At 35.8% G+C, this 27,673-nt stretch overlaps 1 protein-coding gene across 1 annotated transcript; it reads right to left on the reverse strand.

Moving 5' to 3' along the window:
* Window positions 1-1,569: 1,569 nt before the first annotated feature.
* On the reverse strand, window positions 1,570-27,673 carry LOC113091573 (heparan-sulfate 6-O-sulfotransferase 3-B-like). The gene is made up of 2 exons (XM_026257140.1): window positions 26,366-27,673; window positions 1,570-5,493 (listed from the first exon to the last, which is right to left on the reverse strand). Exons 1-2 carry the CDS (start codon window positions 26,899-26,901, stop codon window positions 4,755-4,757), a joined length of 1,275 nt encoding a protein of 424 aa, XP_026112925.1. The 5' UTR covers window positions 26,902-27,673; the 3' UTR covers window positions 1,570-4,754.

The following is a 27,673-nucleotide window of genomic DNA, read 5'->3' on the forward strand; positions in this document are numbered from 1 at the left end:
TGAAATTACATTTTAAAATATATTCAAACAGAAAACAGTTATTTTAAATGTTACATTATATTTCTATTTACCACAACATTTTTATTATTACTTTTTTTTTTACTGTATGTTCAATCAAATAAAAGCAGCCTTGCTGAGCATAGAAGAGCAGAGAATGAATAAAATGATAATAATAATAATAATAATCTCACCTACCCAACTTTTGAACAACATATGGATTATTACGGCAGAAAGTATAGACTCCCTTTTAAGTATAGAAACCCTTTTAATCTAGCTTTGCATTTTCCAGTATTTCCAGCAGAAACAAATCTTAAAGGGATACTCCACCCCAAAGTTTTAATTTTGTCATTAATCACTTACCCCCATGTCGTTCCAAACACGTAAAAGATTTGTTCATCTTCAGAACACAATTTAAGATATTTTGGATGAAAACAGGGAGGCTTGAATTGAATAACAGTGTGAAGGTCAAAGAAAGTATGAAAAGCATCGTCAGAACACTCCATCTGTCATCAGTGGTTCAACTGTAACATTATGAAGTGACGAGAATACTTTTTGTAAGTGAAGAAAACAAAAATAGCAATTTTATTCAGCAATTCCTTTGTCAACAGTCTCCTCTGTGTCTCTCTATATCACTGTATGCTGCGTGTGCTCTTCTGTATCAGCCGCACCACAAGGATGTGCTGTTATCTTTCAAATTAAAGCTAAATATACGTAGAAACAGCGCATCCTTTCATCCTTTTCTGGACCTTGACAGTGTAATTTACTTGGCAGTCTATGGGACAGTCTCAAGCCTCCAGGTTTTCTTCCAAAATATATTAAATTGTGTTCTGAAGATGAACAAAGCTTTTACGGGTTTGGAACGACATGGGGGTAAGTGAATAATGACCACCTTTAATTTTGGGGTGGAGTATCCCTTTAAAGCTATAGATATATTTACATACAGTAAAGATATCACACGCTGCTGTTGAATTGACAGAGCTGTTGGATTTCCTCATTCACAATTAAATTTTCCTTTCATCAGCCTTAATTTTGTTTCAGAGCTTGTTTCTGCGGTCTATTTTGGGAGCCCATTTCTCAAGGTTTCAGGAGATTAGAGCTGTGAGAATGGAAGCTCACAACAGCTCAACAGCTCGTCTGAGCATGACCACATACAGCTCACCAGAGACCACACATTCTGCATGCTCAGACCCTTTGCCAGTCCACACACACACAGACACAGACACACACACACACACACAGAGAGAGAGAGAGTTTCTGTCATCTGGAATGTTTAAAGAGAAACCGCATGAAAATCAGACAAGATAGCTGCTTAAAACACCACTGTATTGACAATGTTCAGACAATTCTATCGAGAACCTAACCTGGGTTGACATGGCTGCTAGATTCAATATCTAATTTAAATGGGCCTGTGGTGTGACAAATGAGGATTTGAAAGTACAAATATTCCATGCATTCTCTAAATAAAAACAAAAACATGAAAACTGCATGCATTTGACATTTTGATAAAATAATCATGTTTGGAACAAAATATACAGGTGCTAATTATTTTCAGATATAATACTTCTTTATTTGACTCAATAAGTACACTTGGAAAACAAATCGATTTACACCTGTAGTTGTGACCATGCGAACGTCATTCTCATACTATTCATTTCATTTTTAATATCTCACACACTTTACAAACTGAGAAAAACAAGCAAACGTAAAAAGATTCAAGTAGACAAATTGGTCTAGTCAGACCTTCTGGTCTAGTGGACCGTGTGTCCAGTGTATGTACACATCCCTTATTTTAATATTTTCCAAAACAGAAGAACAGACAGAGAACTGTTGAGATAAACCAACAGTTGAGATAGAAATGAGATAAACCAGTTTTCATTAGAATAACATTCAGCTGTTGCTCCTCTTAGATTAGTTTATTGGCTATTATAGTGGTATTTAATCTAATCATTAACCCATTTAATCTCACAGGTCACATTAGACTATGTGCAGTTTCACATGGTTAGTGCAAATTGTCACATGACCAGAGCAGTTAATGTCCTGTGTGCACCAGGAGAAGCTAGTAAAGAAATAAAGATCTTTAGTCCACGTTATCTTTAAGGTGTCTAGTATTAATATATAAATTCATAATGACTAAAGTTTGTTCGGTGTTGCCATAGAATCAGTAAAAATGTTGATGGTCACAATTGTAATTTATGTATACATATAAATCCTGTTGCAGTTGTTAGTGAAAAATGCACTTAAATTTTGCAATTGCAAAATATTGCACTAAATTAAAAGTTGAAATTTTACAAATAAGTTACAATTCCGTTTTTTTAATAATACTGGTAGCACTAATATAATAATTATTAAAAAGTATTATTATTTCAAAGGGTTTCTAATGACAAATCATATGGATAATTTAATCTAAAATTAAAATTTAAAAGGCTATGTTCAGAATAGAATAATAGCTTACTACCTGAATCCTGTGCAGTACAAGTCAGTGACACAGTACACACATGATAAATGTTTCTGTAGTATGCTACATGGCTGTCACATAACAGTTATTAAGCTGGAAACCTACATTTATATTTTGTCGTTTGTGTGCAAAAATGTTGAAACTTTTGGCAAACCAACAACAAAATGAGTGAATAAGTAGATGTTAAAATTTAATATTTGACTGATATTGAAATTCTGTAACTTATTATACTGATAAGCCAATAAGCCAAATAGTATATTAATGTTATGGCTGATATTAAAACACTATAGTATTTTACCTAAATTATATAAATATTACACCAAAGACTTTCTTTTTTTTAATGCAACAAGTGAATTTGAAAGTTCAGTATGTAATTCTGACAGCTAATTCCAAATATTGGAGAGCCTCCTCCTCAGATTTGACTGACATTCAATGCAGGTTGCCAGATTGAGGACACACAGCAGGAGCGCAATTGACCATTGAAGGAGACAGGCCTTGCACTGTAAGCTGATGAGCGTGGAATCACACAGACCAAAACAAAAACAGACATTCCGACATGGAACACACATTTCTAAGTAGAATGACTTGCTGTAGCATTGCTTTTCATGTTTCTTATATATCTGTAAACATGGTCGTTTTTGGTTTTAGTACAGTTTTAGTACAAAAAATCATATACAGCACCTTTAAGCATCACAACATCATAACACAGTACGGAAATGTAGATTAATTTTGAGATTTGTTAATTACTGCATTGAACAGTGCTAAGTAGCCTTTTTCACATTTCTGTGGTTCTGGTAATCATTAGTTGGGTAAACTTCTATAGTGGTGAATGGAAACTAGGGATGAAACGGTTACTGGTTTGACCATAAATTAGGGTGACCATACGTCCTCTTTCTCCTGGACATGTCCATTATTTCCCACAGAATCAACTGTTGTGGTGGGTCGATTTTCTCCCATGGGTAAAAGGTTTGAAATATTGCATAAATTACATTTGACTGAAATGCTTGTATTGAAACAGTTTGCAGTGGTAAAACAGTTGTAGATATTAAGTTTTGTGAAGGATGGCAACTGTGGAAGGAAGCCTTTTAGCAAAAATCCTTAATATCAGCTAACTGTTATGGTACCGATATATTGTGCATACCAACTGAAAATCACAGTTAATCTTACTTCTGTTTCATTGATGACTCTGAGAAAGGAATGTCAACTTAAGCACATTGCACTGTTTGATAACCTCATTCCTTGCAGTGGTTCTCAAATAATAAGTTGCAATTCAAGGGTGTTCGAGTAGTGGAAACAAAGCTAAATACAAATACTAACCCTATAAAGCCTACTGTTTCATATTTGATATGCAAAAAGACATTACTTGAAAGACGTACTTAGTCATCCATACATACTTTTTTAGGAAAACCATGTTAAACCTGTTCCATAAATAAACTCTCTCATTTCAAAAATGAATTTGTCTGACTATTTAATCTTTACATGGTTAAACTGCAACTACATAATGATGCATGGTTAGGACAGCAAAATAAATAGTCTAAGAAAGTTTTAGAGTGACAAACAAGCACATATCAGTGCCAAAAATGTGTAGATGATGCTCACTTAAGTGAAGGTGAAGCACATACTGCTTTGGGCCCATTCACATTGTGTGTTTTTTTGTGCTCCATCTGTGCTATTTTTAAACGACTGAGCTATGTAAACATGCATCAGATGGACATATTTGGCCATTGCACCACATTTGTCAAGTAAAAAAACATCCACATTTGTTTTGCTCCATCTAATTGGTTCTTCCATTTCAGCGTGCTCTTAAAAATAAAGGTTCCAAAGGGAGGCTTTCATAGCGATGCAATAGAAGAACCATTTTTGCTTCCTCAAAGAACCTTTCACTTAACCTTTTCTTAAAATATTTTTATATTTCATTTTTTTGTAGTGTGAAGAATATTTTCAAAATCCAATAACCACTATACAGAAACTTCTTTAGAATGCACATTTAGGTTCTTTACTGACATGCAAAGTTCCATGAAAAACCTTTAACATCCATAGAACCTTTCCATTCTATAAAAGGTTCTTTATAGTAGAAATGATTCAATAGATTATTGAATATTCTTAAAAGTAAGGAAAAATTTTTATTTTAAGAACTGTTCACTAAAAAGGTTCAATGGGGAACCCAAAACGGTTCAATGGAAAAAACTGTTTAAAGTGGATAGTAGGTATACTGCATATTCTGCACAGTATGCATACTATATACTATCAAGTTAGTAAGAGTCGTATGTTATTCTGAACGGAACCAGAGAGCACAGAATCACCACCGCACCACCTGACTGCTGTAGTCCTCCGTCACCCCAGTTAACTCCGTATTTTCCTGCTCCAAGTCTTTTTGTTCGTCATCCTCCTGTTGTTGAATCTGTGAAGCTTTCTGTTCCTTCATTCTCCTGCGTTGCTGTCGTTTCCTCTCTCTCTCCTCCTGCCGCTCCTGATGGTGGCAGTACTGCACGCGCTGTGAGAAAAGCTCCCGCGCATATTCATACAACTGCATGTCTAAAGCGTTCAACTCCTCTATGCGCCTCCGGGTAGATGTCCCAACCGTGACCCCGGCCGCCCGCGTCCCGTTAATCTGAGTGAAGGCGGTGATGAAGTGCAAGCCGAACGTCCTCTCAAAAAGGAACTGTGTTTTGCGCTGGAACTCAGTTAGGCCGAAGAACGCCATGCGAAGCAGGTTGCGCTTGGCACTGCTGAGGAGCAGCTCGGCGCGCCGCTCTTCACTCATGGAGGACAGGTTGTAGCAGCCCACCAGGCTGAGATCAGCCAGCATGCGAGTCTGTCGGTTGTTGGCCAGGTTCGAGGGACAGGTCATGAACTCCTCCAGAGACACGCCGGTCCAGTCTTCACTGCTGTAGCAGGCCGGCAGCTCGTCTGGAGTGGGAGGACGCCCGTCACACATGTGCAGTGCTGTCTTCCACGTGGCGCCGCGCTGCACGTGCTTCCACTCGCTCAGGTAACGCGACACAGGGTCTCGCAACAGCGTGATGTAGTAAAAGTTCCTGTGAAGAGAACACAGAAGGTGAGGGATCTAGAACAGATCTAGAAATATCCATTTCTTTTTTCTCACAGAAAAACAAAAAAGTTCCATTCACATTTCTGTCATTAAATGGAAAAGAGAGGATATTCTAAAATTCTGCAAATCTATAACATTTTTATATACTGCTGTTCAAGTTTTGAGGTCGGATGATGATTATTTTTTATTTTCAAAAAAAATTAAATAATGCTTTTATCCAGCAAGGATGCATGAAACTTTTTAAATCATCCATGTTCTACTCACCTGAGGTGTTTATTATGTTTGAAATCTGGGTATTTATCTTACAAAAACAGATGGATTCAATACAGGGCGCATTTACTCACCTCCCAGAGCCATGTGAGGGATGTTTTATTACAGATGCACACATGCACTTTTATTTTATTTATTTATTTACCCCCCTTGAGCAAGGCACCAAACCCCCAACAAAAGTCACATATACCTAGGATGCTTCGAGGGTGAGTAGAAGATCGACAAATTTTAATTCTCAGGTGAACTAACCCTTTAAATTTATCAAATGAAGACTTCTATTTGAAATAAATGCCATTCATTTGAACCTTCTATTCATAAAAATAAGTTCAATAAAATAAGTTGATCAAAGTTTCCACAAAAATATAAAGCAGCACATCTGTTTTCAACACTGATAATAATAAATCAGCATATTTGACTGATTTCTGAAGCATCATGTGATCCTAAAGACTGGAGTACTGATGCTGAAAATAATAAACAGAACACAGTTATTTTATAATATCATACTATTTTATAATATTATTTACTATTTCACAATACAACAGAATTTTCTTTGAAAAAATACTACTGAACTCATTCTCACAAAAATATGAAAAAATATAAATTCTAATGATTATTAAATGTGTATAAAATATTATATGGAAAATATTTAGCTTCTATAGTTTCTAATATTTAGATTTAAACTATCAGAGAAAAGAGGAAAATTCACTCATAGTTCATTACAAAGCCTGATTTAACCACATTACAATCACACAGTCTGAATGCGGCAGAGAAATAATACAGGTGATAGAAACTTCTGCCATTAATAGTTCAGAGCCTTAAAGAGAAAACAAGTTTCCAAATTATATTTATCAGAAAATGAGAAAAACAACCCCAATAAAAGATCCAATTTTCTCGCTCTGCAATGAAATCGCTCAGCACCCAGAATAGCGTGCTCATGCTGGAGCGAACGCGTGGTGAGATGTGGTCTGCTCATTGTCAACAAGTTCCTCATCATTTGTCTCATTTCCTCTTGCTGGGATTGTTACCTCCTGCATTATTTCCAATCAGTTCAATAAGGGCTGAGCGTATCTCTACTGACACAAGTCATCCATAAGATTATAAACTCAGAAAAACAACATTAATTTACATCTTATAAGCAAATATTTTCTTATGTGTGCCAGAGACATGACGTGCAAAAACAAATGCTGAAAATACAGTGTCTTAGGTATGAATTTCATATTTTAGTTTGCAGGGAGCTGTTAAATTTCGGTGTAAAGAGATACGTTGGGATATGATTTCATGCCAATCTGTCTTAGATCTATCGAGTGATCCGCCACATCACGTTCAAATTACGGCCCAGAATGTCATACTGGCTATGGCATTATAATGCAGTGAAATCAATAATGCTCCACTATGGTAATCCATCTGCTCTTCAGCACTGACCTATTGGAGAAGCACTGTCAAATGCTAACCCGCTCAATACAGTCAAGCCGAGCAGGATATGATATGATAATGAAGGTCAGATCGCTGATCACAGGCTGCACAGAGGTCAGTCTGTTACTGTGTAACATATCCATGAAGCATTCAAAGTGTTTTAGAGGTATTCAAAAAAAGAACTTAATTAAACTGAAGAGAAGTATTCTTTGCAGTTAGGCCTTTTCAACCAAAATAACCTTTATAAATGGATTTGGGTTAGTCTTTCAGAAGCTTAAATTTGTTTAGTTATGCCTACTAGATGCAATTAAAATCTGAAAGACTGAGCGAGATTCAAACTCAGGTCAATGGCAAACATGAACCAGTCATTACCATGTTCACTCCTCTGAAAAAGACACACTTTAATCCTGTACTAAAAATTTGGAAAAAAGATTTCAGAAAAATATTACAATTCAGATAATTGTTAACTATAAAAGTGTTAATTATTATTTATTATGGATTATACTGTGTGTGTGTGTGTGTGTGTGTGTGTATACAAATAGTATTCTGCCTGCTTCAAATCAAATCGGACACAGAGATAAAATAGTGCAGTAAGATCACATTTACTTGAATTAATTATACAATTTATTTGTAAATTAATTAGCAATTGATCAATCGAGAGAGAAAGAAGTGACAGTTGTGTGTGCTTTACCTGCATGCTGCGTCCGCGCATCTCTCTCTACAAACAATTAATTACTTAAAAAACAGCGCCACCTCAACGCTGAAAAATATAATGTAGCAATCTAGTATCTAGGCTTTTTTATTTACAAAGATCGCAGGGAAGTATTGACAACAAGTTTATGTGTGTGCATTGCAATCTGCAGTCTCCGACTCTGTGTATGTGTAAGTGATGAATGTGGGTTTGTGTGCATCAATTAAAGCAGCGCATAAATATTGAACGGTAACTAAACTCAAGTATTCAGACAGACAATGGAATAATTTACTTTTAAAGGGGGGGTGAAATGCTATTTCATGCATACTGAGTTTTTTACACTGTTAAAGAGTTGGATTCCCATGCTAAACATGGACAAAGTTTCAAAAATTAAGTTGTACATTTGAAGGAGTATTTTTGTTCCAAAAATACCTCTTCAGGTTTGTCACAAGTTTCGGAAAGTTTTTTTCGAGTATGGGTCTGTGTGATGTTAGATGGAGTGGAATTTCCTTATATGGGTCCTGAGGGCACGTCTGCTGGAAGAGCGCGTGCTCCCGTATAGCAGAGGCGAGACATTCACTGATCAGAGCGAGAGCGTCACGAATTGTCACAAAAGAAGTGTGTTTTTGGTTGCCAGGGCAAGACAACCCTGCACAGATTACCATAAAAAAAACAGCATTAAGGGACCAGTGGATGGAGTTTATTTTTACAGAGCGTCAACGGAATTGTGCAAGTGTTTTTGTTTGTTCCCTGCATTTCGAAGATGCTTGTTTTACAAACAAGGCCCAGTTTGACGCCGGATTTGCACATCGTTTATTTCTCAAGGATGATGCAGTCCCAACGAAAAAGGGTCACGATCGTGTGTTGGAACCGCAGGCGGTGAGTAAAACTGCTTCAAATATCTCTGTGTTGTTAACTTAGCTATCAGCGCGTAAGCACATCAAGTAAACAACATGCGATGTTGGCATCAAACTGCACTTCACATGTGCAGCTTAAAAAAAAAAAAAGACGACATAAAGTGGAACTTAGTCATTTTCCAAAACCGCTAAGCAAATATATACAGTTTCAGTACATACCACATAGAGACGTTGTTGCTGATGCTGCTCTTGTTCAATTTCAGCCTCTGGATCTGATTCTGGATCATAAATATACGCTGAATCTGACTGTTAGCCATGGTTTGTTTTGGATGTTATTTTCCTCACGGTAATGTCAGCTTCCAAATGCTCTCAACGCAAAAGCCTACTTCGCACTCATGATTCTTTAGCTCCGCCCACACGTCACGCCTCCAGCCGCTCATGTTTTTCCAGGAAAAAACGGTACAGACTATCTTTCTCTTATAAATATAATAAAACTAATGACTTTTTGGAGATATGAAGGATGCAGTACTACTCTATAGGTCTCAAGATTAACAGGATATTGAGTGAAAACGAGCATTTCACCCCCCCCCCCCCCCTTTAATGACTGGTTTGTATTCACTTGTATTCACATTTGCAGCACGCTTCAGAATTATCTGAAGCCCACCTTCCCCAGCTCCACCTGTATAGATCTGCTACAGGGGTTTTATATGCTATCTGAACAGCAGCATTATGTCTTCAATACTCACAGCACTGTATTGCTGTATACATTGATAGTAGCATGTTGTACTTGCTTACAGCAGCAGGAATAATCTACAACTACAGCGATAACCAGCAGCAGCAGCAATTCAGCAGCAGCAGATGGAATAGTTCACAAAAAAAAAAAAAGTCAATCCAAGATGGGGTCACTTTCATTACCAGCAGTGGATCCTCTGTAGTGAATGGGTGCCATCAGAATGTCTTTCCAGACTGACTGGATGATTATGAGATCGGGTCTCTGTGTGGAGCACTGGCTGCTGTCAGACTCATTGTGCAAACAAAAATCTCACTGAATTATTACATTTAATGGCAAAAATAATGTTTGGAAACTGTCACGCTACAGAAAAAGATAGAAATAACTGTTGGTGAAAATACTAGTGGCCTAAGACTTTTGCATAGTACTATGTATATATATATATATATATATATATATATATATATATATATATACATCAAGACGTTTTTAACATCTGGCCTCTCGTTTCTAGCTAAAATACGAATCCTCTATCCATAATATTGCTTTCTTTTCTGAATATGGAGAGATATATGCACATATCAAGCACCATTTACAGTACATGTGAAAACAGGGTACACACTTCTACACTGGTAGGACTGTAATAATTTGTTATGAACTTTGATTTATGATTTGTTTCTTACAAACATGCAGCTTTCACTTCCCAAGATATTAATTGATGGACTGGAGAGGTGTGGATTACTTGTGGATTATTGTGATGTTTTTTTACTTTCATTCTGACGGCACCCATTCACTGTAGAGGATCCATTGGTGAGCAAGACATATAATGCTAAATTATTATAATCTGTTGAGATGAAAAAACAAAATCTTCTACATCTGGATAGCCTGAATCCTGAAATTTTCATCATTTTTGGGTGAACTATTCTTTAATATCTCTACATTCTATCCCTCCAAAATAATAGAAAAAACTGAAATATAAAAATTATTTTAATTAAGTAGAGTAAAAACCGTTAAACTGCATTGGCAAGAATATGTGTTGGTTTGAATCTGGATCTGTAATATTTACCACCCAGTGACTGACAAAGACGGTTACCTTCAATGAAAAAACTGCAGTCCCACTCACTGGTTTATACTCTATACAATCACTAACAAACAGCAATATCTAGCTATCAAAAGCTTTTTATGAAATATATAAATATATATATGAAATTTCCATCTATGACTTTTAAATTTAATTTCCATTTATTTTCCAGGCCATGAAGTTTTCCATGACCGCGGGAACCCTGTAAAAGCATGACTGAGCGAGAAAGACAGATTTCCAATCTATTAAGACAGAGTCAAAGCTTCCTCTATAACTTCACGGAGGTGTGCTAATTAATCTCCTGAAATTGTTTTTTAAGCACACCATTTAAGTAGTCCGCTCAAAGACTATTAGTGTTCCTCAGAAGAAGGCAGTCTCTTCTCATTACTGATATACAATCAATGACAGTAATACTTTCTACCCGGCTGGCAGTAACAGATTACGGGAATTAATCACTATAATGAACTTCATCAATTCATTGAACATTCACTGATAAATATACACTTTATTCATTTATTTTTTTAAGTAAACGCATAAATAAGAGACTGATGCTAGCTGTCATATTTAGCTGTGTATATATTCTCAGGGTAGCTTTATTTTTAAAGTCAGTTTCTGTGTACAATTCATGTTGTCACGCTATATATGGTGGTTTGCTATAATGGGAAGTTTCCATTAAACTGCCTTTTATAGGGTATTCAGTCAGTAAAATTATTATGAAACAAACAATTCATGCAAAAAATTTGCAAGGTACAAAAATATTTACATTCAACAAGGACATTTAAATTTATCAAAGAGACTAATCATAAAGCAAATCATATTTAGCCCAAATACTGTATATAGCCTACTGAAAATAGAGTGATCCCACATTCGCCATTGATTGACTGTGCATAATTCAGAGAAATTGCAAACTGACAGGCAGAGAAAATTTCAGAAGTCCATAAGTTTCTGTGGGCCTAAGTGAGTGGTCTAGCACAGATGCTAATTTAGTTAGTGAGAAAAAAAGGTCTGTATGTGGTGGCTGACAGAGCGGATAGCACATTAGACCACTTACTTAAATGACCAGAGTGAGGGATAATGTGTTCTGTGCCTCCTGGACAGCTGAAATACCTACTGATATCAACCGAATTTAATTACTAAGGCGGTGTGCTAGAACGCCAGTTTATGCTAATGCTAACTGAAAATGCTAACGGAAATTCCTTTCAACATCAAGGGCCAGATTCACTAAACAGGGCAATAGTGTGAGAGCGCAATCCCACAAAAGCACTGATGAGAGTGGAAAGTTCTGTGGCTGATGCGACTGAAAATGCGCAATTTAACAAACACTGTAAAGATCAAAGCAGTCTACCAAAAAAAGTGCATTGAGTCGCAGAAGCAGAGCTGGATAATCAGGTGAGTACAATCTACTAACAACACAGGTGCAAATGGGTTAGGACACGCATTTTTGGGGCGTTAAATAATAGTTCAAATATCAGTATACTGCCTACCCTTGCATTAGTAAATCACTTTGCATGATTCATGTAAATATTCTCCTCCCATAAATTTTGCATCTGAAGGGGAAACTACTACAAATGCAGATGCAGATTAACTTTTTTTATGCAAAAAGAGAGTTTGCACATCTAATAGCATTGGATAAACATTTCAAATTTTAACATAGTTTTTTTTTTTGTGCCATATTTCAATTACTGTTAAAAATAACAACACTACACTGATTTAAACCGAAAACTCATAAGTTCAGGACTGTTTGAGTCTTTTTAAACAATTAATGTAAAAGAACTGGAATTTGTATGAAAAAACTATATAAAGGACAAAAAAAAGCTAAAATACTAAAACTGTATAAAGGAGAGAAAAAAAAAAGCTAAAATACTATTTCATCTATAATGCGGTTGTAGAATAATCAGGTCTGAAAACCTGCAGGAAACAAAACAGAATATAATTGTGTTTTTCTTATATCGCATCAATGGACTGTTAATTGAAACAAAGACATTAAAGAAACAGGTGACACTTTTTTAGAAAAAAAGAATTGTCCTGAATAAGGACTGGTTCTTGGGTCCAAAGGCTACAGATATGTAAACTGAAATCTTTAATAAATATTTAATCCATACAGTTCTAATCTTCACCGTCCCCTGCTGATGTCATCGCACAGGGACAGCTGTCATTCTGTAGATAAATTTATCTTGAGAACACAGTTATCTAACGCAGAACACAAGACGTCCCTGCTATCTCTGGCATTTGAAAAGTATGTGATATCTGTGTTTCAAAATGATTCATTGGACAGATGATATATCAGAAGAACCACAGGTCATATGAATATTTCTATTATAGTATATGTTACAGGTCACAAAATGTCATTTACAGTTCTTCTGTGTGGTTTATTGATCAATCAGTGATACTTCATAAGTGTTCTGACTGAACCCCAGTAAGATAAACCAGAACATAGAATTACTTGTATACATCTTCATTAAAGGTTACAGTTTTTTTTCTATATATATTCGAATGACATATTATGCTCAATAAGACAAAGACTGTAGCTAAATAATACATTTATATTTCAAGTAGATTTAACATAAACATTTGACATTTACAGAAAAATACCAGCAGCTGTGGTTGCCAGACCTTCATCATTAAAAATATGGTAGCAACATTTTAGGTTTTACAGACTTAACTTATTTTCACAATAAAATAAAATTTTATTAACTGATGTAATATTAATAAACAAACATATTGAGGTACTAATATCTGTTTTGAACCACTGTAATGCAATGATAACCACCAAAAATACGGGTGGCGATGAGAAAGTCACATGATGAACCAAAGCTCATCACAAACAGTTTTTTTTACGAGCTGAGGAGGGCAATACTTATAGAAGTTTCACAGTCTGATTCACAGACACACACACACACACACACACACACACACACTAAACACCATCATGGTAACACACATGATACTGTTATAATGTAATAACATTAATTTTACAACATTAGATGTAAGATTAAACCCTAATGTACATAACTGATAAGAAAAGAACTTCCAAAAGCAGTATTTTTAACAGTATTTTACTGTAAAATTATGTTAAACATAATTATATATATTCACTGTATATAGTATGGAGACTTACTGTTAACAACTTAACAGGTTTTACTGTAGCATTTTTACAGACTTTTACTGTGAAATCACAATCATTTTTTACAGTGTAGGAAAGGAAGCAAAATATAAAACAAAGTGAAATTCAAAGATGTTTATGTCATTGAAGTTTAGCCACAAAAGCAAGGTTAGTCAAGATATAGATAGTGGATGGATGGACAGACATACAGACGGATGGATGAATCGATAGATAGATAGATAGATAGATAGATAGATAGATAGATAGATAGATAGATAGATAGATAGATAGATAGATAGATAGATAGATAGATAGATAGATAGATAGATAGTGGACTGATGGATGGATGGATGGATGGATGAATGGATAGATAGATGATAGATTTAATACATTTAAGACTGCGACCGTGGTTCATTTGAGGATAGCTTTCAGAAGCAACATCTGCTCTGGTGCTTCATGCTCTACTGGGTTAACATTAACTGATGATTTTAAAATCTTCTGTTTCACTAAGCAGGGTGTTTGCTTGAATGGAAAGCAGTTTCACAGCACATTTAAACTCCACTGATAAAAGACAGCCAAGATGAGGGTCCACTTCAGCAGAGAATATTGCAAGAAAGACCTTAAAGGGATAGTAGACCTGAAAAAGAAACATCTGTCATTATTTATTCAAGTTATTCCAAAACAGTACGACTCTCTGTCCTTCATGGAACTTGTATTTTATTTTTTTTTTTCAATTACAATGAGCAAGGATAAAAAACTAAAAACAATTACTGTAAAAAAATATCTAATGTATAAGTTGTAAATAAAACAGAGATTCAGATTAGTGGTCGACCGATATATTGCCAACGACGATATATCGGCCGATATTTGGCATTTTTCAAATATCGGCAATGGCCGTTAAGTTTTTCCGCTTAGCCGGTGTGTTTGAGGTGGGACTTTTATTTTGACGGCTCTAACATGCTCACATTCTCCCTTGTTTACTGTCATCGTTAACACTTCTGTTTAATACGGTTAGAAGTCTGTCCAATAATCAAATAGAATGGTTAAACAAAGGAATGAATGTTTACTGAAAGTATTTTAACGATTGCTTTTATGTTATTAGTAATACAAAGGCAAACATTATAATACTTTATTGTTTGCCATCAGCATTAAGCAAATACGCATTATATAATTTAAACAAATCTTTGAATGACTAATGAACATTTAATTTCTCAGACCTTGGAAATTCAGTTGAATCCTGCTGTGAGATCTTGTGAAGTGTGTATGTGTATCCAGCATGAACACGTGTTCTCTGTGTGACGGTAGGTCTGTGTGAATTGAGTGCTTTAAACTTTAAACTCATAATTTCACATTATACTGTGCCTTATGCATTTGCCCACTGTCATATTCATATAATTTTCTATGTGTGCTGTATATAAAATGAGTGTTACCATGGCTTTATTTGAAAAATATGATTCCAAATGCACACAAACTTCCCAGAATACTGAGTGCCCTGTTGGTTACAGCGTTTACTTCCTTTTAAATTATATTTGTCCATTTGACTTCTTCTTGGGCCCTATGAATTTTTTTTTTTTTTTTTAAATTCTGTGTTTTAAAATCAGAAAGAAAGTCCAACAGGTTTGGAACAACATGAAGGCGAGTAATCTTTGAGTGAACTAGTGCTTTAAGGTTATCCACTGGTTGGCTCTCTATGGCAGGCTCAGGAATACTTCTAACTGTGCTGTTTACAGATTTTTCTCAACCGCAGCATATTCGGAAAGTGCACATTCCTTTCAATAGAATTTTCACTTAAGAAAAGCAGATGGCAGATTTTGCAGTCATCAGGCATGCGGCGGCTCTAGTCATATCATCAATTGCAGAGGCTGTGGCAGGAACAGCTTGCCATTTCCATACAGACAGCAAAGCATGAACGCCCCATAGGCCGTTTCTGTCTGGATGTGCTGAGTCATCGGCCGCTCGCCGCAGTTATCGCCACTGCTGCAGGCTCTTACACAAATGAGATTGGGAATAGATGGGGAAAAATATAAAAGGATAAAAATCAAAGCTATAGGAAACTCTGTCATCCCGGATTCACTTAATGCTCTGTGAAATCAGTGAGGAAAGTTTAATGACCTCTTGTGGTGATTATGCATTACAACATTTCACAGCTAAAGCAGATTGGTTTGAATTAAAAGGAGTTTTTCAAAATCTAGTTGATGGTGATGTTACCACCTGACCGCCATATGTCAGAACTGTGTATTATAAGTATTATTTGGGTGTGCAAAAGGAAATTGAAGACTGTTGAATTAGCCTGCCAACAGGAGTGGGCAAATTTCTCTCTTTTTAATTCAGGAGCTGGAAATGGAATTGGCCGAATCCCACCAGATGCTGGGATGTATAATAACATGCTTACGATTAACAATTAAAAATAAAATACATTAGTAAAAATTACACTTCCAGCAAACAGCTTTGTAAATATCATTACATTTTAATTCTACTTTTAATTGAATATATATTAAAACTAAATGAATTTAAATTACAATTATGCATCCTGTTTGTCAGCTCAATTTAGATTCAGGAATTCCAAAGCCACTCTCTGTTCAGAAAAATGCACAACTTTGTCAGCTACAAGAAGTTCTCTTTCCAAAGTCTAAGAATGTATGTTTTTGTTGCCATTAATTAATATGAATATAAACTGGTGTTCCTTTCTAGATCCATTCTGTGTCATCATCCTGTTAATAACTGGTTCTTTTGTATTTACAGTTGTCTGCGGCATCCTTTGACAAAACCATCATACTTCAAATACATTTCCATTATAAAAACTCAAGATCACTTTCAACTGCACAGCTAATCATTTTCATTTTCCACCAAACTGCATGGAGGACAAGACAGTGATTGTTAATTGCGGCATTGTAAATCAAACTTGATGCCAGCCTGTCGTCTGTTCACACGAGTTGTCAAGCAGCCAATTATAAAGTCATGCTGACTTAATAGCAGACAGCATTATATACTTTAAAAGCACACTCTAAACATGACATTTTACCATATCAGTTTACAGCATCTAATACAATTTTGGACATTTTCAGTTTTTATTTTGTAGGCTGAAAAATCTCTATGTATCTAAATTTTATCATCTAACTGCCTGTGATATTCTAAACAAGCCACAGAAAACACTCCTCCAAACTATTGATTTTTAAATTTCTAATAAATAATTATTATTTAGTTTAGATTTCAGAGTACAAAAAGCCTGCAAACAGGAGTGACACAGACAGACACTATCATACAGCATAGCAGCCCATTTTCCTCTGACTTTCTTACTAGTTTCTTCTTCAGTAGCAGTTTAAAAGTAATCTGAAACAGGCCAAAAGTCAATAAAACTGCCAGGGATCAGGGCTAAACAAAATTGAGCCTGTAGCCCCAACAACACAATGAAGGAAGGCAGAGAAATCCACCACCAAAGAAACAACCACAGATTTGTAATTTGCTGTGAATTCACCAGCTACATGAACTGCTCCTGAAAACTGAATATTTTCACATTCGCACAGATCTCATAGTCCTGAAAAGCTGAAGGAGGGATGGGATGAGAATTCACGATATGGAAATTCTCAGGAAACTCATTTGTTTGCCTGCGACATATTACTCAGATAAGATGTTAACTGATGGACTGGGGTTGTGTGGATTACTGTGATGTTTTTATCAGCTGTTTGGACTCTCATTCTGACGGCACCCATTCACCTGCAGAGGATCTATTGGTGAGCGAGTAATGCTTAGTTTCTCCAAATCTGTTCTGAACAAGAAACAAACTCATCTACATCTTTTGGTGAACTACTCCTTTAACAATCAGCTCAGTCACACAACGTGGCCCCTGAGTTAATATGGTACAATTGTGTTCTCTACAGAAGCATGTTAAAGCAGGGATAATTGCTGCCATTCCTCCTACTATATGTATCAAACATGTTTTGATAATTAGCATTTGATGAGGGAACATATAAAACTGCAGAAGAAAAGTGTGCCTACACACATACTAAAATAAGAGGACAACAGAGAAGATAAGGGCAGAGCTCGTTCACTCATTTAGCTCATTTGTGCAACAAAAGGCTTTGATGGAAGGAGGTTTGCTTTGATCTGTTATCATGTGAGCCGCAGACAAGACACACCGCTGTGATCCCCCGTGCACATATGAGAAAAACCATCTATTCATTGCTCCTGTGTGTGTTTGAGCAATATCTGCACGTGTCAGCATTTTAACCACAGAGGTACTCATTTTCTCTCATGGGTTCTTAACAGGTTTCCTACAAGAGGATAAGTAATGAATAAACATTGTTTTTCAAAGAAATTTGAGAATAGTAGGAAGCCTGTTTCCACCATGAATAAAAGATAAATAAGGTAATTGCGACTTTTTATCTCACACTTCTGACTTTTTCCTCGCACGTATGAGTTTACATCTCACATCTCATAACTGTGAGTATTAAGTCCAATTCTGAGGGAAAAAAATACTATTTTCTTTCAATTGCGAGTTTACTGTATATCTCAAATTTATCTTTTGTCTCGCAATTGCAGGGTTTACATCTCGCAATACTGACTTTTTTTGCAATAGCACTTTTTTTTTTTACTTTTTAGATATAATCTCATAATTGGAGGTTATAAAGTCAAATTCTGAGAAAAAAGTATTATTTTCTTAAATATCACAATTCTGTCTTCATAACTTGCAATTATGAGTTTATATCTTGCAATTCTGAGAAAAAAAAAATCTGAATTGCGAGATCACACCAAAAAAGTCAGAATTGTGAGATGAAAAAGTCTCAATTACCTCTTTTATTTTCATTCAGTGGTGGAAACAAGCTTCCAATGTGCAAAGCCCAAGCAAAATGAAAAAAATGTCTGATTTTTCCATTGAATGCTAGCGTTAGATCAGTCTTATATATTGTGCAAATCACTGCTGAAGTTTGCACTTGTCTTTAGTGAAGTAAATAACTGTCTGGATGAACTATTCTGGCTCAGGTATTGTCGTGAGACTCTGAGCTGTACTGAAGTGCTTGTCACGCTGAGACAGATGAAATGCTTGTGCTCATGCCACCAGGGCCCCAAAGTAAACAGTCTGTGCTCGAATTTAAATTTCCACTCAGACGTTTGACACTTCACGCTTTCATGACCTTGTTTGGTTTAATAATGTCTTGCTTATTTATTACTTGTGTTTTGAAACAGTTATCACTGCAGGAATTCGCCATTCGAGCTGTCACAATCAAAACACAAGTGCCCACACAAGAGCACTCAGATGTGAAATTATTCAGGTACAAATATATGAAAGCAAGATACAGCGATCAAAAGCTTCGATCAGTTGAATGTCTGGTTAATTTGAACAACAAAACTACGACTTTTAAATGTTCATATCAAAATTTCTTTAAATGAATTCATTACCATTTATTACTCCCCAAAGTATTCATTAATTTATTTACAGTATATCCAGCCTTCAAAAGTGTGGGTAACATTAGATCAATTGTGAAATATTATTACAATTTAAAACAACTTAAAATGTGATTTATTGCTGTGATGCAAAGCTACATTTTCAGCATCATTACTCCAGTAATCAGCGTTACATGATCCTTCAGAAATCATTCTAATATGCAAATGTGCTGAATTATGATGATTTACAATAAATAATGATTTCATCATGTAATTCTTCATATAATCTTTTCAAATTTAGAGTGTGGCAGACATAAGTTTCAAAGTACATAGACAAAGGAAATTCTATGATCTCTTTAACAATCCGATGAGTAAAGTTTGCATCAACTTAACCATCCTTAATGTTTTTTTTATATACAGAAACACTACGCTGATCCGCAGTACAACATACAACTGCGGCAAACTAAAAATCATGTATTTTCAGACAATCAGGTTCTCTCTGTCTTCTCCCTCACACTCTCCGTCCGTCTCCTGTCCACCTACACACATAGAAAACCATGTCTTTCTGTCTCTCTGATAAAGAGGTCTGCAAAGGAAGTGATTTCTCACAGCTGATGCCAACTGGTTGGCACTGGATTCCTGACTGACACTCAACTATAAAAGCTGCACAAAGATGCTGACACTCTCACTGCTGCCCAATTTGATCTGTGATACTATTAGAAGAATAAGCCTGAGCCAAAGCCTCACTCAGAGTTTCCTGCTCCATCTGGCACTGACGCGAGGAACTAGTGTTAGAGACGGCAAATCACAACCTTCATATGAGCAGTACCTGTGCATTGTGTGCTTTATTTGATAAACTATCATAGAGATCCACTGATATTAAAATAATTTTTGCCTAAACCATGACTCAATAATGTTTTTATGTAATGGCCAATAACCAATATATAAGTCAATATAAAAAAAAATGCTATAAATGCTCAAATTCATTTTGAAATTTGTTAGAAACTGCATTTAACAGTGTTATTAAATAATAAGCATTTTTAAAGAGGACTATCAAGTGAGTGTTTAGCTAATCCAAATATAAAAACATGAGCATGCACAATTATATATCCACTATTACAGAACATATAGCAATAATCCAGTTATAGCAATTAAATATCTAATATCGTCCAATAAACAGTATGATACAGATATATTGTTCATATGATAAGGAAGTGATCTTAAAATATTGAAATAAATTAAAAATAAAAACCTATCTTTGTCAAGTGAGAAGACTATTTAAAAAGCAGATTCAAACAGATTCAGAGTAAAAAAAAAAACTTAATCATTATTGTTTGTTGTTTAAAAAAATCATAAATGTACTTTTGGAGCAACATTACATATGATTAGTCATTGTAGTAAATTATCATTTTATTTTACCACATTCACAAACTTTTTCATGTTTTAAGCATAAATCAGAATTTGCTGTCATATTAATATTAAAAACAAAAAACACTATTTGTCAATTCACTCTTGGAGCAAAAAAACATAATATAAGGATATTTTAAAATGCATTTTTAGTCAATTAAAGTATTATTTTTCTTACCACAGTTTTTTTCTTCTCCCTGTTTTAAAGAGAAATCAGAATTTTAAATACCGAATCACTATTTGTTAATTTACTAATTTCATTAATAAATTCACTAAAATTCATTTCATTAAGATTTTTTTTTTTTTAATGATTATGTAATAAATTAATGTTTTATTTTTCTTACCTCATTTGCAAATAGCAGTTTGTTGTTTTAAGAATAAATCTTCCTGTAATTTAAATAAAAAAAACTAGAAAACACTACTTGCTGATGGGAGGATACATAAATTGAATTCAAGATAACTTTTCGTGAAAACTAGCATCACTTTGCTTCTCAGGTAAATGTATCTTGTTTTAAAGACATTTTAATATTTTGACTGTAAAATGAGACAAATACTGATTAATAAAGTGATTTTTTTTTGTACTGTTGCAGATGTGTAAATCATTCTTTTAGTCAAAAACAGGCCACTACTATAAGCAAATCTAGCCAGCTGTGTGTGTAAAAGAATGACCTATAGGCTCAGAGACTAGTACACACATATCAGTTTCACTGCAGCCTGTACAGTGCCTCACTGCTGATCCCAGACCAGAGTGTAGTCTATTCTTGGAAGACGCTGAAACCCCAGGGGATGCAAGACTGGAAATGGAGTAAAAGGAGAATTTAACAAAGGCAGCGACAGTGTATGTGTGTGTGTGAGAGAGACAGAGAGAGAGTGAACGTGTGCAGTGTGTTCATCCATAAATCGGCTCCTGACTTTGCATAAGGACTCTGAAACTAGATAGCATTTAAGAGCTCAAAGGCTCTTGGACCAGATTCAACACACCTCTGGCATCAAGCGCTATGTGCTGCACTCTCTTCATATCTCTCTGCATTGGCTCTTAAGTTGATTGGTGGTCAAATCACAGTGTGTCTCAAAGTTTATAATATATGATCCGTCCTGAAGTGTTTAAAGGTACGCTGTGTCACCGGGCCAACGTTATTTTATTGCCACATGTGATAGAGGCACAATCTTTCAGACTGGTCTGATGATATGTGTGTCCGGTCATTGAAATAAAATAGATCATAAATTCACAGCTCTGTATTCACATAATGAAAAGGCTCTTTTTCCCTTGACATTTTGTGAATGATTATGAGTATAGCTGAATCAATGTGAGATCTCTGTATATGTGAATTATTCTTGCTTGACAGCAATGTTTTTGCAATATGGTTTATACTGTATAGCTCTATATTTTTATTGTAGATAAACAACATTTTTTTTCCTGTTTATATACCACTGTTCAAAAGTTGGGGTAACATTTTTGTTCATTTTAAAGAAATTAATCCTTTTATTCAGTAAGTAATTTATTTAAACTATCAAAGAATTCTGAAAAAAAAATGTCACTATTTCCATATAAATATAAAGCAGTTTTCAACATTGATAATAATAAGAAATGCGTCTTGAGCAGCAAATCAGCACATTAGAATGATTTCTGATGGATCATGTGACACTGAAGACTGTAATGATGCTGTCAATACAGTTTAGCATCATAGGAATAAATTACATTTCAATACATTTGAAAAATGTTACATTTTTATAACATATCATATTTGCTAATTGCTCAGAATTTCTAATTCAGAATTATATACAGTATAAACTCAGATGTAATGAGATATAATTTTAGGATTGTAATAAAGAATTCAGTATTATAATGATTCAATTAGCAATTCTGAGAAAAAAAAATTGTGAAGTATAAAATATTGCGAGAGAAAAAAACTCTGAACTCTTGAGTTTGTATCTTAAATTTTATTTTTTTGCTCCTAAATAAAATATTAAATATAAAAATAAATACAAATAAATAATTTTATTTTTTTGCTCATAAATAAAATAAATGTAAAAAATAATAATAATAATTATCGCAATTTTTATGCCAATAATGACCTTTTTTCTCTGAAATGTGAGCTAAAAAATCATAATAACCTTAATTTTATTTTTTTATTTTTTTTATCCCATTTCTCATAAGAAATGCTGAGAAAAGCATCTGAGAAAAAGTTTGATACTTAAAGGTAACACAACCGAGAACTGATTGAAATGAAAGTGCTTTTCACACTTGCACAATAACATTTTCTGCTAGATAAAGCTGGAAGAAAATGTAAAGTATTACACAGTGGTTGCATACTGAAAAGGAAACCCATTCTCGAGTTCTGGTGCCAGTGATGGGTATCATCAGCCTGATTTTCATTAAAAAAACCTCCATGCTCTGAATTCTTAAAGACAGAGGGCACGACAAAAAACACATGAAGAATAAACCCATGGGAGCTGATGACAGCGATCCCCAGAGCAGCGGGAGGACACACAACTGGTATTAAGACACAGACTTTTGCATAAATCTGGATGGTAATCTCTCACTCAGATGATGAGATTGCCGCTCTCGCTTGCACTAATCTTCCTGAAAGAATCCGAAGATTACAAGCATCTCAAGAATACCTTGCTGGAAGCAAGGATTTATCACAAATGAAAGCAAGGGGGTGGAGAGAGAGAGAGAGAGAGAGAGAGAGAGAGAGAGAGAGAGAGAGAGAGAGAGAGAGAGAGAGAGAGAGAGAGAGAGAGATGGTGGCATACATTCACTTGAAATAAACAGGCCAACCCTGTATTTGTGCTTCTTGTAACTTAAAGGGATAGCTCACCCAAAAATCACAATTCTGTCATAATTAACTCACAGTCATGTTGTTCCAAATCTGACCTTCTTTGTAATACAAAAGAAGATATTTCAAGAAGTCAATGGGGTCCAAAACAGCACTTCAATGTGTTAATTTATACACGATCCTGCAATCCTTTTTACAAATATATATATATTGGAACTCAATGGGAATCTGTTTAGTTACAAACATTCTTGAATGAAAATGCATAACAGTTTGGAACAACATAAGTGCAAGTAATCAATGACAAAGTTTTTTTTTTTTTTTTTTTGAGGTGGACTAACATTTTAAATTCCATTTCTTTGTTGCGTTCTGGTCAAAGCTCTCATTGTGGTTTTCCCACTGCTTCCTTATGGATATTCAGGGAGTCATAAATAAATAACATAAATTGACAATACAGCAAGCCTTTTAAATACCCTAGAAGCAGTTAGATTAATGAGAGACACCAACAGAACACGCTTCTATTGTGAGAATGCCAAGCAGTCTATATAAAGGATTGTTATTCTATCGCTGCACATAGGACATGCTGCACTCCTTCATGCATTGCTAATGTAATGCCTGTAGTGCTCCATTTCCAAACATGCCTGATGCCTTATGCTGCTTTTTGCATACACACACAAGTGCTCATCTCACACACACACACACACACACACACTCATCATAGGTTATCGTTTCTCCAATGCACACATGAACTCGTTTCCCACAGTCCTGCATCTTTACTTACAACATAATATCTCAAATGCCAAAGCAATAATGCATGATTACAGGGGACGGGCACTGCAGAAGCACTTGTCTTCACAAAGTACCCAATAAAAGCTATTAATGTGTCTTAAGTTGGATCTCAGAGCTATTTCTCTTGGTCTATCACATCTCATTTTGCCTTTATCTGCTTGAATGCTGGAGTGCCTGCTTGACGAGGCATCACGGACGAACAGAGGATTTAGAAGATGAGAGATTCAGGCGTGTGTGTATGCGGGGAGGGGATTAATATCCTGAATCGTGGAAGCAGATGGGTTTTTTTTTTTACTATTGTCTGCCATAGACCTCTCAATGTAACACGATCATGTAAATGAAACCACATCTATTGTTGCATGCGGAAAAGTGAGAAGCTGCGGTGCAATACATAAAGTGTTCAACTGAAGATTTACCGTGAGTTGCAACATTTATGTATGCACCTTTCTTTACACTCTTAAAATAAAGTTTCTAAAGGGTCTAAAATGCCACAGAAGAATCTTAGCAAAGGACAGTTTCCATGGATGTTGAAATTACTTAATGGAACCACACACTCTTAAAAATAAATGTTTCAAAAGGCTTTTTTGCAGTGATGCCATAGAAGAACCATTTTGTCCACTATACAGAACCTTTTGTGCAATGGAAAAAGTTCCATGAATTTTAAAGACTCTTCAGATGGCAATAAAAAACTTTATTTTTGGAGTGTGTAGAACCAACATTATTATTCAAAAAGTGTAGCAGCAGTTTTTGCATCACACTTGGACTATTTTGTCAAACTAATGAACAATGAGACGTCCAGTCACCTTAAACCTAGCAAAAAGCTGTTTTTGTGATCTCAGCAATTTCAACACATCATAACAGGGTGCATACAGCCAATAATGCAGTAGTTTGGCTATTCTTGTCTATAATAACATTATAATGATAGTGTGTACAAGCCCTGTGCATCTCTGACTCAGTCAGCTGAGAGTATCGATTTATATTCTGTGGTAAAGAGGAGGATCATAAACATGCTTGAAGAAGCTCTGCAAGGCCGACTGAGACAAGGAAGGTATTGACAAGGAATATTCATGTGGCTGCAAACATGTTACAAGAGGTGTGTGTTTTATTGCATGAATAGGCCTGGTAAGATAAACGTTTACTGGCCCTTGCCATCAAACTGAATCTGTCTCACTGTAATCAATGAACAAGTGTTAAACAGACAGTTCACCCAAATTCATCAAACCTGACTTTCTTGCTTCTGTGGAACACAAAAGAAGATATTTCGAAGAATGTTGGGGTTTAAACGATTCTATCAAAAAATCTTCTTTAAGTAAATGGTGACAGAATTGTAATTTTTGGGTGGAATGTCCCTATAAATCTTACTTGAGTAAAGTCATACAGTAGACATTCAACTAGTTAGTTTAACATAAGGAGTTGTGCAACATATTTACAGTCACACACATATTCAAAACTGCATGACTCAGAATGGCCATCAGCAGGGAGCTGATGTTCACAGATGTCGATCATTTTTAGACACACAGTGAAGGATCCAAACTCATTAAACTAGCAAAAATACTGTGATGCACTGACAAAAAAATAAAGATATATCATTTGCTGCCATTGTCAACGCATGCTATGCTGATGCATTCATAATAAATGGTAACAACTTTAAAAAAAAAATAATATACATAGGTTTTACAGATCAACTTCTACAGGCCGTTCTATGCAATGTGTTTTAACACAGGGAGAGTTGCAACACTATTAGTTTAACCAAGAAGAAATGAGCAGCAAACAGTTCTTAAAAGAAGCATTATTTTTCTTAACGTGAAGAACACTTTATCACTCTAAAGAATCTTTTTCCACTACAAAGAACATTTTGTCCAGTGAGAATGTTCCATGGATGTTAAAGGTTCTTTGTGGAGCCGGATGACAATAAAGAACCTTTATTTGTAAGACTGTGTGAGGTGAACCACCATCATGTTTGACCACCACTCTTCTGAAATGAAGAAAGATCTCGGTACATCATGACGATTTAAAATACCACAGTACAGTAAATCCATGAACAAAATTAGAAACATCTTTGTTTTTTTTATTGGTGTAATACCACAAAGTTGTAACGCCTACTTCACACTACTTAACACCGTTTAGGAATAAGTAAGCTAGGTTTTAAAACAAACATGCGAATGTTTTATCAAAGTTTAAACCATGAAGCAAAAAGGAGTTGCAGATGATGAAACCAGCACCTCACACGTTCTCCCCCACAGCTCAGCTTTTGATTTACATTATTTAATGGTAGCCTACTTAAAGTATTAATTAGTATTTAAAGTCTCACCAAATGAAATTGAAATCACTTTCTTTAGAAGCCACCCACACACTTACCGTCTGTTGAGTGGCGCGTCTTTCTTTTGCTTTTTATTCATCACAGCAGGGACGCAGTTCGTGAGCTCGGTCCAGTCCGCGTGCAACCCGCAACTCCATCCCGTGGAGAAGCGCGAGAAGAGCCACGACTCCGCTTTACCGGGCCGGTGACACGTGCATTTCTTCTGTCCGGAGCGGCAGTCGCACGGGCGCTCCAGGTGGATGTTGCGCACCAGGTGCCTCCCGAACGTCGTTCCTCCGGTCTTCTGGATGTGGAGGAACACGATCACGTCGTTCCCCTTGATGTCGAAATCCACGTGGCGATAGAGGTCCTCGCGCGTGAAGTTGAATTTAGACGGGAATCTGAACGGAGCGTCCTCGTCCCGATCCGGAGAGTCTCTCTTGACGTCTGCTGGATATTTGGAGAACGGAGAACTCTCTCCATTACCGAACCGACAGGACATGCTCCCTGCTGGACAGATGTACTGATAACCGATCATGACAAATAAAACGGTCAAAACAGGAACTAAAAGGAGTTTGTTGGATCTATCATCCATTTCAAAGACAATGAACCGGATGATCAAGCCATTGGTGATGCTGATTCCAAGTGCTTTCCACGGATGATGCTCGCAGGCAAGATCGCAGACGAACGCGCTTTCAGTTAGTTACATAAAGGTCAGTTGGACCGTAAAATCGTGGACCGAATTGAAAAACAAGCCTTGCGTTTCCGCATTGTACTAAACTTCGAAATTACGCTTTACAAGCAGCTTCATACAGTGTCAGATAAAACGTAGCACGTCTCTCTGAACATCCATTTGCAAGTGCAGCTCGTCTCAGTGTTTAATGTAAATGTTAGTTTTCCTCGTGCGACAGTTTGTAAGGTGAGATCCGGTCCCATTGTAAACCACATCCAGAGATCCGCTCCGACGCGCAGGGCTTCAGCGCAGAGCGCAGATGCAGGTTCTCGAGATGAGCTTTAAGAAGTTGAGTTCCTGTTGCAACTTGCACAGGAGAGAGAGAGAGAGAGAGAGAGAGAGAGCAGTCATTGGGTGGGTTTGTCTATAATCTTATAATCTATCATAAAAAAAATTGACATAATCTTCACATACTTGTCTGTTATAGTGGCAAATAATTAGGCTATCCAATACAAAATGATTAGACCTAAACTGTAGAAATATCCAATACAGAATTGGTAGGACAGTAGAAAACATGGACAGTAAAATGTTGTGCATTAATGTATTCTGACAATGAATGGACAAATGCAAACTCTTATCACTTTTAAACATGTTTAAGGAGCACAAACGAAATAGTGAGGCAAATATATCTTGA

The sequence above is a fragment of the Carassius auratus genome, chromosome 6 (genome assembly GCF_003368295.1).
Source record: "Carassius auratus strain Wakin chromosome 6, ASM336829v1, whole genome shotgun sequence".
Lineage (NCBI taxonomy): Eukaryota > Metazoa > Chordata > Actinopteri > Cypriniformes > Cyprinidae > Carassius > Carassius auratus.

What these genes read in the sequence shown, in the direction of transcription:
- LOC113091573 (XM_026257140.1), bottom strand. Translation starts at nt 26,901, where the DNA reads ATGGATGATAGATCCAACAAACTCCTTTTAGTTCCTGTTTTGACCGTT. An exon ending in GACGCGCCACTCAACAGACG is followed by an intron (nt 5,494 to 26,365) that starts GTAAGTGTGTGG and finishes TTCTCTTCACAG; the next exon opens with GAACTTTTACTACATCACGC.